This window comes from Phocoena sinus, chromosome 7 (genome assembly GCF_008692025.1).
Source record: "Phocoena sinus isolate mPhoSin1 chromosome 7, mPhoSin1.pri, whole genome shotgun sequence".
Classification (NCBI taxonomy): Eukaryota; Metazoa; Chordata; class Mammalia; order Artiodactyla; family Phocoenidae; genus Phocoena; species Phocoena sinus.
In genome coordinates, this window is record NC_045769.1 from 3,381,325 (window position 1) to 3,399,474 (window position 18,150).

At 45.2% G+C, this 18,150-nt stretch overlaps 1 protein-coding gene across 9 annotated transcripts in view; it reads left to right on the forward strand.

Moving 5' to 3' along the window:
• The window catches only part of COL6A3 (collagen type VI alpha 3 chain), an 86,400-nt gene that overhangs the window by 16,083 nt on the left and 52,167 nt on the right, over positions 1 to 18,150 (forward strand). For 3 of the 9 annotated variants that reach the window (XM_032638039.1, XM_032638038.1, XM_032638037.1), the window contains 6 exons: positions 391 to 508; positions 2,029 to 2,646; positions 8,074 to 8,676; positions 12,294 to 12,878; positions 14,555 to 15,154; positions 16,412 to 16,984. In XM_032638039.1, coding sequence (XP_032493930.1) covers positions 421 to 508; positions 2,029 to 2,646; positions 8,074 to 8,676; positions 12,294 to 12,878; positions 14,555 to 15,154; positions 16,412 to 16,984 — 3,067 coding nt within the window. In that variant the 5' untranslated portion in view covers positions 391 to 420. The remainder of the gene's footprint in view (positions 1 to 390; positions 509 to 2,028; positions 2,647 to 8,073; positions 8,677 to 12,293; positions 12,879 to 14,554; positions 15,155 to 16,411; positions 16,985 to 18,150) is intronic. The other 6 variants (XM_032638043.1, XM_032638044.1, XM_032638045.1 and 3 more) reach the window with 4 other exon arrangements.

Below are 18,150 nucleotides of genomic sequence, written 5' to 3' on the forward strand. Positions count from 1 at the left end.
GTGTTGGCACACGTTGTGATTTGGATGAAGCCCGTTCCCTCCCTGAACGGAAGCTTCCCTGCGGGATTCCTTTAGACACGATTGACAGTTAGGCTGGGTGCCACCAACCTGCCCCTTTGTGCCTCTGAGCACCTTTTCTCCTGACCCTTTTTCATTCTGCCATTTGTTTTGTGATATACTATTTTTGCCTGCCTCAATTTGAGAGGAAAGAAAGTTGAGCTGCACAATTTTTAGCTATGGCCAAAGTCCTACAATCACTAGATTCAAAGATTCTCCTGTCTATGTTTAGTCAAAACTATTTTTCATAAAAGGGATAAATCCTTGATTCATTCGTTAGTAATTGGGGAGTCAATGCCTGATCATTCTCCTTTGTCCTGTTTTCTCTCGTAGGTTCTCACTTGGTGCTTAGACAAAATCAAAATGAGGAAGCATCGGCATTTGCCTTTAGTGGCCATCTTTTGCCTTTTTTTCTCAGGCTTTTCCTTTACTTGCGCGCAACAACAAGCAGGTAAGATCCAGAAACATCTCTTCATTTCATTAAAAGGAACAGTATTCTCTGATTTTAGATCTTAGGCATCATGTACTGAATATAGAGCTTAGATAAGCTTTGAAGAGAGAGCCAAGCCATTGACTACAGGATGTTCATTTATTTTACAGACTCTTTGCTCCTCTTTATCCAGTGAGAGAGAGGTTCTTTTTACTGAAACTTGAGTTTGATATCTTGGCGGTGGTTGGCAAGTGGTTTGTTTTTACCTTGGGTGTGAGCAGAAAGTTTGTGTTGAGAATGTTTTACCATCTGAAGAGCTTTTCCATATTTCTGGCACTGGTTGATGTCTGAGCACATAAAACCCAGGGAAGACAATGGTTGACAGCAAAAAATTATTTTCCCTGAAAAAACAACAAAAACAAACACAAATGTCGCCATTTCTTTCTCACTCTGGACAGGAAAAGACATTTTTCATCTAGAATCATCAAATCTTTAAATATCAGTTTCCCCAAACTACTTAAAAATGGATCCCAACTAATTCTATTAAGAACTTGCTTGCAGAGTTTTAGAAAAATGAGAAATGGTTCGTGTATTATGAGCTGGGAAGGATTGACTTGGGTCCCTCTCCTTTGCTTGGAGAGCTGAGCTTCTGATGGGGATTCTCCCTCCAGACCTGGTAGTTCTTAGATGGCGGCCTGGTGAGGACCACCTCAATGCCAGGGGAGCATGGCTTGGGGCATCGGGTCAGCCCCAGGTGAGTAGAGTCCAGGGGTCTGCTGTGCACAGCCAGCCTGGCCCAGTGCAGAAGGGTACTTCCCAGCCACCCACAGCCTGGCACCCGGAGCCTCTTGCTCCTACTTTCAAGAGAGAACTGGATTTTCATCTTTGAAAGAGATGAATACCGTTCAGCATCTAAGAGGGCTTAGATGGCTCTGAAGATGTAGTGATGAGTCAGGGTACCTTTCTTCATGCTAAAAAGTCTGAAAACAATGAGACTTTGCCCTTCCCTACAGTTATACAAGTCTTCTTAAGATGTATTTATAATACGTATTTTTCTGGCAAATTACCCAAAGCATGGGAGGTAAAACTGTAGTAGATTTCAGTATTCCATCTTGTCAGGGCCCAGTTTCAGACCCAAAGCTGAGGAAGGAATTTCTAAGATGATGCTTGGTTACCTGTGATAAGATATCCTTCCCACCTGAGCAGGTGGGTCTTGGGGTTCAAACTACCACAAAGAATCATCTAGAGTTAAAGGACATGCCGGGGAATGTTTTTCCCCATTGTGGAACCTGCTACTGGTCCATGTATGGCAGTCATTGCATATGGAACTTGGGTCAATGACTGGGCAGCGGCAGCTGTTGGGTCCATGTGTCCAGGTCCCTGTTTCTCAGGTAAGTCAGCGTCCCCGCCTGTTTCACGCATGAGGTGTAAATTATTTAGTAACAGCAGAGTGGAAATGAATGAGTTGAGGAAGGCTTTGCACTGGTGGGAAGTCATTTCTTGGACAGGAGAAACATCTAAACCAATGTCTTTTTTTAAAGATGTCAAAAATGGTGCTGCTGCCGATATAATATTTCTAGTGGATTCCTCTTGGAGCATTGGAAAGGAACATTTCCAACTTGTTCAAGAGTTTCTGTATGATGTTATAAAATCTTTAGCTGTGGGAGAAAACGATTTCCGTTTTGCTCTGGTCTGGTTCAACGGCAGCCCAGATACCGAGTTCCTGTTAAATACGTATCGTTCTAAACAAGAAGTCCTCTCCCATGTTTCCAACATGTCTTATACTGGGGGAAGCAATCAGACTGGAAAAGGATTAGAATACGTAATGCAAAATCACCTCACTGAGGCCGCCGGAAGCCGGGCCAGTGATGGAGTCCCTCAGGTTATCGTAATGTTAACTGATGGACACTCGAAGGATGCCCTTGCTCTGCCTTCAGCGGAACTTAAATCTGCTGATGTTAACGTGTTTGCAATTGGAGTTGAGGATGCAGATGAAGGAGCGTTAAAAGAAACAGCAAGTGAACCGCTCAATATGCATATTTTCAACCTAGAGAATCTTACCTCACTTCATGACATAGTAGGAAACTTAGTGGCCTGTGTGCATTCATCCATGACTCCAGAAAGGGCTGGAGGCACAGAGACCCTTAAAGACAACACAGGTAATGGCAACATCGCCAAGCTGCTGCCTGCCTCACTCTTCTTTGGAGATAAGCTTGGCAACCGCTGGCATTAAGGCAATATTACGGCTAAAAGATGGTGGGCGGATTAGGGAAGAGATGCCTGTTCACAGGTCTAAAAACAAAGGTTTGAATATTCTCTGTAGACTCCTTCCAAAACAGAGCAATTCATCTCCCTTCAAGAGGAATTCTTTGCTTTTGAGACAATTAATATTCTAACTCTAAAAAAGCACATCCTGATATTATGACCCCACAAGAGGTTGCTTCTACCTTCCTTGGACAAGACAGACTCAGCGTGGCTGGGCAGGTATCTAACAAAAATCCCTTCATTGTTCCTGGGATAGAGAGCCTGTTTCCTTTAAAGAAATCTCCGTGTCTGTCTGAAAGAGCTTGAGTGGAGGGGGAAGGGGGGGTCCACTTTGGGTCCAGTGAAGCAGCATGCAGAGCTCATCTCTTTGACTCAATGGGATTTATTTCAGAGATTTGATGGAATTAGAATTGTGAGAGGCCTTAGAGATGATCCAGTCCAAATCTATTTTGAAGAAATTGAGTTTTAGAGCTGGAGGCCCTTACATGTTGGCTCTGGAGTGGGTTTTCCCACTTCTCCTCCATGCTGTCACCGTGGCTGTGCCCATAGAGATGCTTCTGAGATTCCAATGGTCCTCATCAGTGCCATCGGAAGTACCAATGATGCAGCGACTTTACATGGATGTGTTCATGCATGGTGATGTGCATGGAACTAATTGTCTGGCAAGTCACTTAACCAGTCACGCCTATTAGCTCTCTTGCCAGTGCTAAGTGCCTAAAGACTGACAGGGAAGGAATTCCACAGGTAAATTTCAAATGTATTGCATCACAGCAATTCTGACCAGAGCTAGGCTTCCTCGTCAGGGACGAGCAGGACAGAGGGAACTCCCTGTGCCCCAAAATGAGTCCATGTCGCCAACTGACAGTGGGTAGCAGAGAATTCTAGGAGAATGGGCAGAGAGCTAGGATGGGAGAGCTCAAGGGAGAGATGAGCTCCAGAAGGAGAGACATGTGTCCCACAAGATGAAGGGAAAGGAGGAGAAAGGTATCATATTTCTAAGATACTGAGGTGGAAAGGGGAGACGTTGAGAGTGTTCAGGTTGAGTTGGCATCAATCATCCAATAAGAGAAGATGACAGAGGGAGAGAAGCAGTGGTGCTTGGGAGCTTGGAGGAATCAAAGTTATTTTTGAATAGCTGCAACAGGGCGAGGAGGAAAGGACCACAAAAAAGGATCAAGAAGAAACGGCTGACTTGCAGTGATGTTCAGTTGTCATCAGAGACCACAGGCTGGGGTCTTGTCCATGAGCGTGGCTCCTTGGTGTTCTGAAGGTATCTCAGGCACTCTAGGAAGAAAAAAGCTACCAGGTTGGAGCTTGCAAAGAGGGGATGATAGAGGGACAAGAAGATCTTCTTGGGAAGGAAATTTATCATTGCTAAGATGGTAGCTAGTAAATTCCTGAAATAGCCCGCCCTGGGGACCTGGCTGGGCGGGGAAGCAGATGAGAGCTGGAAGGGGCTGGGAGACTTCTGGAAAGCCAGAGGAGCAGGGACCAAGATGGGGCAGAAGGGACCTAGAGGCAGTTGAGGAGGAGTCCAGAGAAAGGCTTTCTGGGTTATCATCAGAATAATGGTGTTTTTAGGCAAATAGTACTAGACATCAGTTTTTCATAAGAGAGATTCCGAAAACAAGGAGTGGGGAGCAAGATGGGTAGATGTCATTAGATAGGAGCCGGGCAGGCAGATCGTGGTTAAGAGAAGGGTTACAGAACTAACCAACCCCAAGGCATTTTAGGAGATTAAAATGGTTTCCCCAATGGTTATCCGTGATTTCAGCTTTGATAGGGGTGGGAGGGCTCATGACCCTACCAGTGGGTCTACTTCTAAGAGAGGGGTGAGGCACAGTCTGGATTATTTGCATTAAACCTGAATAGCATTCCCTACTTCAAATGATGTGTCTCACCTCTGCATTATGACGCTAGTGTCGATCCTGCCAGATTACAGGAAAAGAAGGTGGACGCTGAGAGCACCCCAAACCAAGCACTGCAGGTTACAAGGAGGTTACAAGATGGCAGCTCTAATGACCTTTACCATTTACTACAATGTTCTCAGCATCAATAATTCACTAATCATTGCCTTTCTGAATATAGGGATAATAACTCATCCATGTCAAAAACAATGAAAGGGATCAGGAGAGACATGGAACATCTTCTCTTTATTGGTGTTTTGGCCAATTCAGGAAAAAGGGTGGATGAGTTTGCCATTATGTTTAACTGTTATATAAATGGATAAATGCTTAGATTACCATATGAATGCTAAATGAGCCTGTCAACATAGTCTGTTTCCACACAAATGACAAAACCTTTGTTTTTATGCCAAGAAAGCATCTCTGTCTTCTAGTGTCCAAGCCGCTAGCAGCACCGGGGTGGGATATTAATCCATTTATGTTGTCTTTTCTAATTAACTTCACTCTGCAATTCTGCCAGTATCATGTCCCACTGCATGTTCCATAGCAAAAAAAAAATAATAATAATAATGAAAATTCTCTGCTTATAGTTTTTGGGAAAGGTAGTCAGGAGGGCATTATGGAGATTGCTAATAAGTTAGGGCCATTTCTTTCCATTTCCTGCCCACTAGGTAGGTAACTTTTCCCCATGAATATATATATGACGGCGCTGTTCTAAATGAACTGTACTGAAGTAATCACTGAAAGTTGTGTTTTTTTAAATCCCTTTTATCAATGGATATAAAATACAAAAGCTTTGCTAAAGCAAGAGCTAAAGGTGACCTATATATCCGTGAGGATGAGCTTTCTTTTCTTTGCAAAATACAAAGATTTAGAAAACTCGCAAAACCTATCTGCAGTTTTGTGTTTGCATAGGAAATACAAATGTGATCTTTAAAATTCTGCTTGGAAAAAGGAAGCATCCCATGAGCTAAGGAAAGCATTGTGCCCACACCAGTGTGCTCAGGAAAGTAGTGTTTCCAACGATGTTGAAGGAACCTATGATTTTTCCATGGATGTTTCGAAACTTTTCCATAGAAATTGCTGCAGATGGTGTGATACATGAGCCATAAAAGCAGAAAACCAGACAACTTCACATTTTGAATTTTAGAAAGATCTGATTCCTCTTAGAGTTAATATCGATCCCTGGTATGCCTTGCTGTACACAGGAACCGGTCTCTCTTGTGTCTGTCTGAGGCTTCGGCTCTCCTGGATAACAGCATGCCCTTGTGTGTCCCATCATTGTGTGCGTAAGAGGACAACGTGGTTTTTTCAGTGATGACAAATTATCCAACATTTTTCTATGACCTGCTGTGGTTCAGCTTTTTAGAAGAGCAATAGTCAAGGGTTTTCCCTCAGTGTTTGTTTATTTTATTTATTCTATTGTGAACCGCAATCAAAAAGTAAGTAATAAATTAATAAGGAATGAGTCATCTGTGATTTAGGGATCGTTCTTCTTTTATTGATCTTAGGTTCAGAGTTAGTCCTTCCTTTAAAGGTCTCGGTTTGCTGAGTAAGGGGCAAATCTTCCTTTGTCCCTCAGGGTCATTGGTTTAGGCCTGGGAAATGTTGAGGAATTTTGTGGTATGGTTTGCTGAACCTGGAGCTCCCGGCACCATGTGGGCTATTTCTATGGCTTGCAACATAATTCACACTGCTGATACCGCACCATCCCACAAGATCCTTCAGGAACCTTACGGTTTGGTTAAAGAGTAGCAAATGCTTTGCAATTCTTAGCAAACGCTAAGTTAATATCTTATAAAACCTTACAAGATATTTTCACATTAGTATCTTTCCCTATGAAAGGAATCCCTCTACAAAATTGCTGTTAGGGGTTTCACGTATGTAAGGGGAGAAAGAGAGCAGTTCTGATTCCAGTAATCCCAACTGCAACCATCCTTGGCTGAGATTCCCCAAGGGGAGAGCTTGGGTAAGAACATCATTTCACTCTAGCAAAATTCCTTAATTCCATGAGACAAGATGTGTATCCTGTTTCCATTGTGGAAATAAAAGCAATTTTGTTGGTACCAGGAAAAATTAATTTTATGTATAAAATGTCCACTGTCATTAAAAATATCAGAATGAATGATTGTACATATAATATTACAATTATACTCCAAACATAGCTTCCTAAAATCCAGAATATAAATACCATATATGCTCACATAAAATCTCTTCCTATTCCTAACATATACTTATGTTATTAAAATATATTTGCTAGAATAATTTTACTTTCCATATCATTTAACTCAGCCAGATTTAAACATTCTAGCAGATGAGGCTTTGAAATATTCCACCCAGGTTCATAGTTTATTGATTGCTATTCCTTGCTCAGTGCTTCCGTGAAACCCCCATTCTCAGTAACAGAATGGAAGTGTCATGTTTGCCATTGTGGGGAGCAAAGAGACCTTGGTCAGCCTTTTTATGTCCATTTGTATAACTCCGGAGCTAATTCTGATTCAGGGTTTACTAGATGCCCATGGGCTTGCCAGGCACTCGGTCTACGATGTCATAAAAATAAGGTTGGATAATTATGTCATGACTGGTTTCATATCACTCTGCTTAACATCATTCTGCATTATGTGACCGAATACAGAGGCAACGGCAAAAATAGATGAAGAGAACATTTAGCTGAATCCCAGACTTGCATTTGAGTTTCACGCAACTAAACGTCATTTGAGAAACGAAAATCAAACCAAAATGTATCAGAGCACTTTGGAATCAAAACTGTAAATGTTGTCTGAGTTCTTCTTTTCGTATTCCCAAAGTGGTAGATACACAGCCACTCTGGTTTTTAAAGTAAAAAAGAAGGAACAACAGTTGCTCAAGGAATCAAGTGTTTAACATACTGGGAGGATGACTCACCAAACCCTAAATCTGGGATGCTGTTTTGTGCTGTGGATTTGGACAAAGAAAATTCTTATAATGACTTGAGGATTATACGAGAAATGTCCTCAAATTAGAAATCATCTTTGGACCTTTGTTAATATACTCCTTTACTTTCTCCTGTAGGTATGGTAATGCATAATTCCATGCAGCTACAGTTCCCTCCAAATTTTGTCGAAAATTTCAGAATATACCCAGAAAGTGAATATGTGTTGAAATTTGACTACAAAGATGGCACAGAAGAAAATTTGATATCAAATGCCCTACTAAACACCATCATTTCTGTTAAGAAATGATGTTAAGAGGTTGCCTCTTATCCATTCAGAATGCAGAGCTAAAAGAGAATTTCACATTCCTTAATCAACGTGTGTTTTGTTTGTCCATATTTCGTGTTTCTTATTGGTTTCCCAAGAAACATGTCAGAACACTGAACGATGCATGTGGTCACTTGTTCTAATGCTTTCACATTTTTTGCATTTCTCTCTTTTAAAGCACAAGACTCTGCTGACATTATTTTCCTAATTGATGGATCAAACAACACCGGAAGTGTCAATTTCGCAGTCATTCTCGACTTCCTTGTAAATCTCCTTGAGAGCCTCTCAGTTGGAACTCAGCAGATCCAAGTGGGGGTGGTCCAGTATAGCGATGAGCCCAGAACGCTGTTCTCCTTAAACAGCTATTCCACCAAGGCTCAGGTTCTGGACGCAGTGAAAGCCCTGGGGTTCATCGGTGGGGAGTTGGCCAATGTCGGCCTGGCCCTTGATTTTGTGCTGGAGAATCACTTCACCCGGGCAGGGGGCAGCCGAGTGGAGGAAGGGGTTCCCCAGGTGCTGGTCCTCATAAGTGCTGGGCCTTCTAGTGATGAAATCCGAGACGCGGTCATAGCACTGAAGCAGGCTAGCATTTTCGCGTTTGGCCTCGGAGCCCAGGCCGCCTCCAAGGCAGAGCTTCAGCACATAGCTACCAATGACAACTTGGTGTTTACTGTCCCGGAATTCCGTACCTTTGGGCTCATCCAGGAGCAATTACTGCCGTACATTGTTGGCGTGGCCCAAAGGCACATTGTCTTGCAACCGCCAACCATTGTCACCCAAGGTACGTATGCTTTTCTCACCATCTGTGTGGTAGTGGGCTGTCTGTGTGTGCTTTTGTAGAAGTCAGGTGGGCACCTTGCAGAATGATTCGCCTCGGGAGAACCTGTAAGTACCCACAGCCGAGTCCTTCCACGATGAGCTAGTTCTTGGATGTGGTGTCTGTGACGGTTGCAGTGTTCCAGAAAAACCAGAGATCTGTGATTGAGTGGAAAGTTCTTTTTAGAGCATGAGTTGTCAAGAAAGTGTGCTTTTAGGGCTAATTTGACAAACCTGTTACGTTGGTTATTAAACATCGTCGTATGATCTACTTAAAATGCAGTCATCCTAAAAATGGATCTCTGGGGATCATTATGGTTCTGAGACAGTTACTCCAGGATGATGGCATTGAGCTCTAAAAGTCAGCCCGATAGAGTGTGCTGACATGTGAGAACTGTCTCCCCAAAGTCAGTTTTGTGATGCATAGCAGGAGTGGCATTTCTGGAGATAAGAAATAACAAAGCACTTGCTTGGGGGGATGTTAATGAAAACCGTTTCTCCTGTGTTTACTGAGTAGTAGAGTAGCTCTGGTGACGGAGAGATTATACACTCAGATGGGAGGCCTTTGGCAAAAGAGCCCGACTGGAGTCATTTTAAAAAAAACATATAAAGCTGATCAAGTCACATAAGAAAATACATTTCACGGACATGGGAGGTGGGACGTGTATTTAAAAATTTCAGTAAGAACCCAGTGGTGCTTGATGCTGTGGCAGGTAAAAATCTGGCAGATCCAGGTGGACCAGGTTACATCACTGGTGATCTCACCCATCCGTCAGGGATTTTATTATTAATGGTTTTAGGCATATTGCTGGGTGGGGTAAATTAAGAATTGATGCAAAATTACATCCAGAAAATTCTCTTGATATTTCCAGACTTCCCTCTGATTGGAATACAATCTATCAATATTAAAGTTTCTCTGGGCTTGCATGCTTTTGGAAACAAAAGAATGACTTCCATAGGTTTTGTAAACACTCAGGGAGCGCCATGGCTGCTGTCCGAAGAGCGGGCCTTTGGTCCTAGGTCTTATGTTAACGAGCTGTGTGATCCTGGGCAGCCCACACAGACTTTCTGGGCTCCAGTTTTTTGAACTGATGACAGAGGATGAAAGGATATTTCTGTTCCAGGAGAAGTTTCAAGTTCATTTTTATGTATGGCAGTCCAGGCCCTTATTTCAGCTTTCCCTAGCTGACTTTCACTCCTCACTTACAAAACCGTCTTTAATCTTTGTGCTTCATCTGTAAATATTCAACAGATATTCTTAGCTATCAGGTATGTGCTGGACACCAGGCCAAGCACTGGGGACCCAGACTGATGTGGCCGCTGGCTCGTTGCAGTATAATGGGGAGATAGATCACGAAAACGTAAACCAACGACCAGAAAACTACTCCCAGAGTGTGACAGATGAGGACACTAAAGGGGGCTGTCATGGAAAGAACGGGGAAAGAGAGCTGTAGGTCAAGTGGCCAGGGAAGGCTGCTGCGAGGAGCTGCAGGACAGAAGCAGAAGGAACAAGGTGCCAGGTGTGGCGGTCAGTCGTGCAGCACGAGGGAACCTGGCCGCACCCAGGACTGTCAGGGGGAGGTGGGCCTGGAGCTCACTGATGCCTGGAAGCCTGGAGAAGCCTCTGGGTTAGGGCGCACGCATCACCAGCTTGGGTGAACTCCTCCAGTGGCTTCTTTCTCAGTGAAGCTGGCGGGGACAGGAGGACCTGCTTTATTGGAGGTCAGGGTCCCCAAGTCACTGAGAAGAATCACCTAGGAGTAGCCTTGAGTCACCCTAAGAGGAGGGTGCAGAGGAAGACAGCAGCGAGGAAGGGCGATGGGGGCTGGACGTTTGCTGGAAGAGATTTTGCCTGGGAACAGGAGCGTGGGAGAGCGAGGACTCTGCCACCGGTCCTGAGCTTGCAGGGGGCTTGGCATCCTGTGGGTCAATAGGGAGGTGAGGGCTACAGTCGACTGGTTACAGGACCTTCAGGGTCACCGTGGTAACGGGGGTTCACACCCAGCCCCAGCAGAACCCTGTGAAAGAGGGGAGACGGCTCTGTTGCCATCTCGCAGCAGGAAGAGGAGAACTCTTACTGGAGGGGGAGGGAGGAGACGGGGTGGGGGTGAGTCAGCCCAGAGACCGGGGGGTGAAAGGGATCTGCCTTCCTCTCCATCTACCCATGTGTTGCATGCACCTTATTGAATTCAGGAAGCTCTGCATTTATCGTTTTCAACTCCTACATCCACAGTATGGAAGGCGCGTTGTGAGGGTGGGTGTTTCCGGGTGAGCTCGCTCTCCTTGTATGTGTCTAGAAAGCACACATGTGGTTAGCTGCACAGCTGTGTATATGGCTTTTAGGTGTATATGGAGAGAGGGAGAGGGAGGAAGCAGGGGGTGCGGCTCTCAGGGTCTCTCAGCAACCCCCGGGTAGGGAGAATCCACGTGTCTGCAGGCTTCGATGGAGAGTTGGAGGACTTGGAACTCACTGTTTACACCACGACTCAATGCCAAAGCAGTGGTCCCCACGTGCCTGTCCCTGAATGCTTTGTATCTATGGTACATTAACATGTTTTCTCTTAAAGAGGAGAGTTTGGGCCAGTGCTGTCAATATAATCAAACATCAAGGGAACTAAAGTGCTACGTGCCATCCATCTGACTGCAGGGGGTAGTGAGGCCTCCTCATATGCAGATGAGCATTCAATAAATCGCAAGCACTCCTGCCTCTGCTTGGACCATTTACGATCTTACGAGTCTCGGAAGCCTCTTCTCCGTTTTCTGGATGGGGTGCTGTGGTCCGATATGAGCCTCGGTTCCCGAGACTCAGGTGTGCTGCCTGGGTGTCGATACAGCAGGTGGACACAAGTTCATAGTCACTTGGAGGCAGTGATCTTGTTAAGGTGTTTTTGCTTCGTGATTTGTCTTTGGATTATCATAACCTTAACATGTGACGTGGGACCTGCACAATGCCTCTCTCTTAAATGCAAATACTTCTGGGCCACTTCCTAGTTTTGACATTGATTTCCTTTTTATAAGTTTATGATGCCAAATAATTGGTGTTTTTTTCCCCTTGCCTGAAAAAATCAAGGCAGGGACAAGAGTACCAAAAGGAATAGAGGCGCTTATGCTTTTTCAAGTTTTGCACTTGGCAGTAGGTGTTCATGAAATCAGGATTGTGAAGCACAGGGCTCTCCGAGCAGACACTGACTGCTTCTTTAATTATTTGAGCTATGGCTTCGTTCTCACCTCTAAAACCCAAGCTATGGGTTTATGGTAGAAAAGAGTTTTCTGACATTTTTAGTGACAATAGGGTAAATAAGTGGTGAATAAACCTACATTGATTTTTGTGCAACTATTTTGTAAAAAGTACTAAGAGAGGGTGGGGGGTTGGGGAGCCCCACCTGCTAGCCGTAGGGAAGCTATAAGTAGCGCAGCTATAACTCATGTGTGTGTTAGGACAAATTCCTCAGGGGCTCCCATGGACTTGACATTGGCCAGGGCAAAGGGAACTCCCCTTGGGTGGTGTTAGCTGGGTAGACAGTCATACTGAACGTGATGCGTAAGGCTATTCTACTCACCTTGTCACGTTGCTACCTACAGTCATTGAAATCAACAAGAGGGACATAGTTTTCCTGGTGGATGGCTCTTCTGCACTGGGACTGGTCAGCTTCAACGCAATCCGCGACTTCGTTGCCAAGGTCATCCAGAGGCTGGAGATCGGACAGGATTATATCCAAGTGGCAGTGGCTCAGTATGCAGACACAGTGAGGCCGGAGTTTTATTTCAATACCTACCCCACCAAGAGGGAGATCATAACTGCCGTGAGGAAGATGAAGCCCATGGATGGCTCGGCCTCGTACACAGGCTCTGCTCTGGACTTTGTTCGGGACAACCTGTTCACGGAGGCGGCCGGTTATCGGGCCGCCGAGGGGGTCCCTAAGCTTTTGGTGCTGATTACAGGTGGTAAGTCCTTAGACGAAGTCAGCCAGCCTGCCCAGGAGCTGAAGAGAAGCGGCATCATGGCCTTTGCCGTCGGGAACAAGGTGGCCGACCGGGCTGAGCTGGAAGAGATCGCTTTCGATTCCTCCCTGGTGTTCATTCCTGCCGAGTTCCGAGCCGCCCCTTTGCAGGGCGTGCTGCCTGGCTTGCTGGCGCCTCTCAGGACCCTCTCTGGAACCACTGAAGGTGCGGTGGGGAGGGTGTCAGACACGTGAGGGGGCTGTCTCCAGGCAGAGTCTCTGGGGAAAAAGCCAACCCAAGTTATATTTGTGTTCAGCTGAGAGACACCTTTTAAATGATGGAAACCATAGCAACCAACAAGATTTATTTCGGGTTTCCTTTTACCCCGACTTGGGAAAAATATGACTTAAAACACCATGTGATACAACTGCATGTCTTAAAATGTCATAAAATAAGAATCATGTGACTTAGGCTATAGGGCCAGAGACCACCTGTCTTTGAAGCTTCTGGCCGAGAGATCACCTCTCTGTTCCGATCCCTCTTGAGGTCCTAGTGTTCTGTCTCTACTGGTGACTCCTGTCCAGCCCCCTCCCGCCTCCACCAAGACGAAGCCTGGCTCTTCCTTTCCCAAGTAGACAGTTTACTTCTAAATGGTCCAAACCTGAGCCTTCATCCTCTGTCCTCTCTCTTTAAGGGATTTCCTTCAATGGGGAAGCATAGTGAGGGGATGCTTGTGCAGATAAAAACCCAGTGGTTCCCCAAACCCCTCATTTATTACGGTTATCACTGAACAGTTATTTTTAAAGACAGGATAACAGTCAGTGAGCTTACGAATTGAATCAGTGCAATTCACCGTCCTTAAAGAAGATGGATATCACAGAAACAAGCTTTTCTGCCTCACAAACTTCACCACTGGAAGTTCGGTGCATGACCCACAGTGCGTGGACGCATGCTTTCTCCTCAAGCTCTCTGGTCTTCTAAAATCCTCTCTCTCTCTTCTATTTCCTTAAGACTTCTAATCCACACTTTCAGAGCCAAAGTTCAATTTGACAGAACATAGGATATAAGTAGTTGTTAGGCTTCAATTTTAGTGAAACATCAGGGAAGAGATGGGAAAGAATTTGGTGGCATGTGTTGGGGAAAACACTCTGATTTGAGAATTGTACTTTCGATTCTTTATGAGCACAACCTCAGCCCAGCATAGCAAGGAGTCTCTTTGCATTTTAATGTGTTTCCATGATCCTGTGATCTCACTCAGGAGGAATCCCATGGGCACTGTTGGATTATTGCTTGCCAATGCCGTGACTCTTCTATGGGAGAGTCAGTAGAGAATGACAAGTGGGCCTCCCTAGGAATATTTCAAGATGAGAACGGCCTAATTTTGTTGATTTTTTTTTTAGCCGTAGGGAACTCATGTTCTCAGGTTAACTTGGGCTAACCCTTCTAATCTATCTGTAAGTGGAAATTTATCTGTAAATGTGTAGAGGGAAACCCAGGGAGACCCAGTCTCGCCCAGGTAAACCTGGCTCTGACCGTGGTCGTAAGCCGAGTGATGCAGAAAGGAGCAACACCCTTGCAGAATTCATTTCCAGGGAAGGAATGTTCTGTTTCAAGGATTCTGATCACTTTTGTTGGTTGTAAACATTCTAGCTTTTGGCACTGTATCTCTCTGTGAGCCAACTTGGTTTCGTAACGTTGGCTATCAATACTCCTCACAAACACCAGCCCCCACTGGAGGAAAATATGCAGCTTTCTGCCATATTTTATGAGACGGACGTGCTTGGCCTCACTGATGTTCTCTGTGTTCTACATGTTGGCATGTGTGCCTGGGCTGTGGGCACACATGAGGAAGCCCTCTGCGGTTGTGTATGTCTCACTTTGTTTTCTGTGCTCCACTGCAGTTCACGTAAACAAAAGGGATATCATCTTTCTTTTGGATGGATCGTTCAACGTTGGAAAGACCAATTTCCCTTACGTGCGGGACTTTGTCATGAATGTAGTTGACAGCCTTGATGTTGGAAGCGACCATATTCGTGTCGGTTTAGTGCAATTCAGTGACACTCCGGTGACGGAGTTCTCTCTAAACACCTACCAGACCAAGTCAGAATTGCTAGCTCACCTGAGGCAGCTGCAGCTCAAGGGGGGTTTGGGCCTGAACACGGGCGCAGCCCTAAGCTATGTCCATGACAACCACTTCACCAAAGCTGGCGGCAGCAGGATCCGGGACCGTGTGCCGCAACTCCTGCTCTTGTTCACAGCCGGGCAGTCTGAGGACTCTTATTTGCAAGCTGCCAACGCCCTAGCACGCGCAGGCATCCTGACCTTTTGTGTGGGCGCTAGCCAGGCCAATAAGGCAGAGCTTGAGCAGATAGCTTTTAACCCGAGTCTGGTATATCTCATGGATGATTTCAGCTCCCTGCCTGCTTTGCCTCACCAGCTGATTCAGCCCCTAACCACTTATGTTAGTGGAGGTGTGGAGGAAGTGCCACTCGCCCAGCCAGGTAACGCTCTCCGACTGTTCCGGGCTCCCTCTTCCCCCCTGACACCACTTTGGCAGGCAGATGGCCCGATCTGAACTCCAGAGCGTGGCAATAAGCTATAGAAAGATGATGGGCTCTCTTTAGTTGAAGGATTTTGAAGGGGGGCTTGAGACACTCTACCAGCAAGCTCAGATGCTCTGTCTAAAGTCTAGAAAATCCAGTTTACGTTCTGTCCTGGTTGTCCCACTCTTGATTCAGAAGCTTTACTTATTTATTTTTTTTGCCCCAATACCCCTGAAGATTCTGGTGAGCAAATCCAGATGGAGATGGGAGAAAAACAGAGAAAGAGAGAGAGATGGATTCCCTTTCATACATGAGTATGAATTGGGAGCATTTAAAAATGGAAAGGATTTTCCTGATATGATATTTTTATGCTCCAAATCTGCTGTATCTAGAAAATTATTTGTCATAAACCCAATGAAGGCTGTATTTTTATGTGATGGCAAAATGGAAAATGGTTTCCAAAGGAAGTCTGGATGATGATGATGACGCAGATTACTAGGGTGATGAGATACAGACTCTTAGATCTACCAGTCGCTGACATCACAGATGGGTAGCAAGATAGATCCCACTGAAACATAATCAAAATAGTTCTAAGAACCGTGTGTGCCGAAAATAATGTTCACATGACATGCCGTAGCCCCCTATGTCCGTGTTTTCTGTTGTCTGATCACAGCAGATTGGAAATCACTGACAGAGATCCTGACCCACAGACCGATAATGGACACTATTTTGGGTTCTAACCCATAAGCTCAAATTTAATGAAAAGAGGATCTAATTAGAGCATGTCTATGTGTCAGGTGGATAACCCATATCAGCCTTTGTCACTAGAGACAGATCAATTTTTAAGCAGAAGAACAACAGGACCATATTTTCAATAGTTCTGTTTATAACAATTTGAAAACACTGTCTGTTCTCCTAGAGTGGTTGCCACCTGATATAAGAACAGGACCCTCTGGGCTTTTCCTTGGCCTGCTTTGTTGAGGAAGCATGATGTTAGGTTGGGCAGACCGATCTAGTTGTCCTGATCCTGTGCATGGATGAGAGGGGGCATTTGAAAGACACCTGGTGTGGGTTTTCTCTTCCCTTGCTGGTGCAGTGATACCAGATGAATTTTGTGAATTCCCATTACCAAAAGCTGGTGGTTCTGGGCTGAGGTCAGTTTGGTGCTTGTTGTGTTCTTGTCCCTCACTGTGTCCTAACTCTCCTTCGTTGTAGAGAGCAAGCGAGACGTCCTGTTCCTCTTTGATGGCTCAGCCAATCTTGTGGGCCAGTTCCCTGCTGTCCGCGACTTCCTCTACAAGGTCATTGATGAGCTGGACGTGAAACCTGACAGGACCCGGATTGCGGTGGCTCAGTACAGTGACGATGTCAGGGTGGAGTCTCGTTTTGATGAGCACCAGAACAAGCCTGAGATCCTGAATCTCGTGAAGAGAATGAAGATCAAGACGGGCAAAGCCCTCAACCTGGGCTATGCCCTGGACTACGCGCAGAGGTACATCTTTGTGAAGTCCACTGGAAGCCGGGTCGAGGATGGAGTGCTTCAGTTCCTGGTGCTGCTGGTGGCAGGAAGGTCATCCGATCGTGTGGACGGGCCAGCTCTCAACCTGAAACAGAGCGGTGTGGTGCCCTTCATCCTCCAGGCCAAGAACGCAGACCCTGCCGAGTTGGAGCAGATGGTACCATCCCCTGCCTTTATCCTGGTTGCGGAGTCTCTTCCCAAGATTGGAGACCTTCAACCACAGATTGTAAACCTCTTAAAATCGGTGCAAAATGGGGCGCCAGCAGCAGGTAAGGCATAGAACTTCTGGTTGCTTCTGCAGCCCAGTTGTCCCATGCTTGAGTCGATGGTAGGCGGCTGGCTCCTGGTCTCCGGGTAGAAGCCCTCCTTGGGTTTCCAAGAAAGATAGGTGATTTCTGCAGGAACAATGGAATATGGCTTTTCTTTCCCCCGAGGTGACTCTCTAACTGCTCTCTAGGGCAAAACAGGAGAGTCAGGGTGATTATTTTTAAGGACATTATAAAATTTAGCTATATCAGTGGTTAAAAATAATCCTTTTCTTAAAAAAGAACACAGTTTTTACTATATATATAATAAAAGCCATATAACACGGTCACATTAGAGCTAACACAGTTTTCATCTTCATATATTTCCCCAATTTCTTATTTTAAGTGGGTATCACTGTGTCATAATTCATTCTCTGCATTCATGAAAACCATAAAGCATGAAGAGAGGCAGGCACATTCCCATTATAAACGCTGCATTAAAGTTTCTCGGTACTCATCTTCGTTACCATGACTTCATGCTCAACCACTTTGCATTTGGTGATAAAACTGCAGCAAAAAGAGTAATTAATTTCACATATAATCCCTTTGATTGAAAATAGAACAGCTAGAGCTTCTCTACATTGACTGTTGAGCACGTTCGCTGTGGGTTTTGGGTTGTAACCTGGACATCTGGGTCACGTTTTCCCCCATTTATCCGCTGTGACTTGCAGTACATCATTTGAAACCCCTCATCTATAAAGTGCTAACGGTTGTGCAGACTCCGCCGACCATGTCTCTCTCCCTGCCCCCAACATTCCTTCTTGAGGACAACGTTGAAACTTAACAATACTGTTCAAACGTGGAAAAGTTCTAAAGTAAAAGGGCTATCTGTATGTATTGGTGCATCAGTTTCCTAATCCTGCTTTAATAAATTACGATAAATTTAGTGGCTTAAAGCAGAATGAATTTACTATCTTAAGTTTTAGCGGTCGGAAATCCAAAACCTGTTCTACTGGGCTAAGATCAAGGTGTCAGCATTGCTTTCCTTCTGCAGTTTCTGGCCGATTACCCACTTCCTTATCTTTTCCAGTGTCTAGGGGCTGCCTGCATCCTTGGTCCACGGCCCCCTCCTCCATCTTCAAAGCCAGCAGATCCATGGCCCCCTCCTCCATCTTCAAAGCCAGCAGATC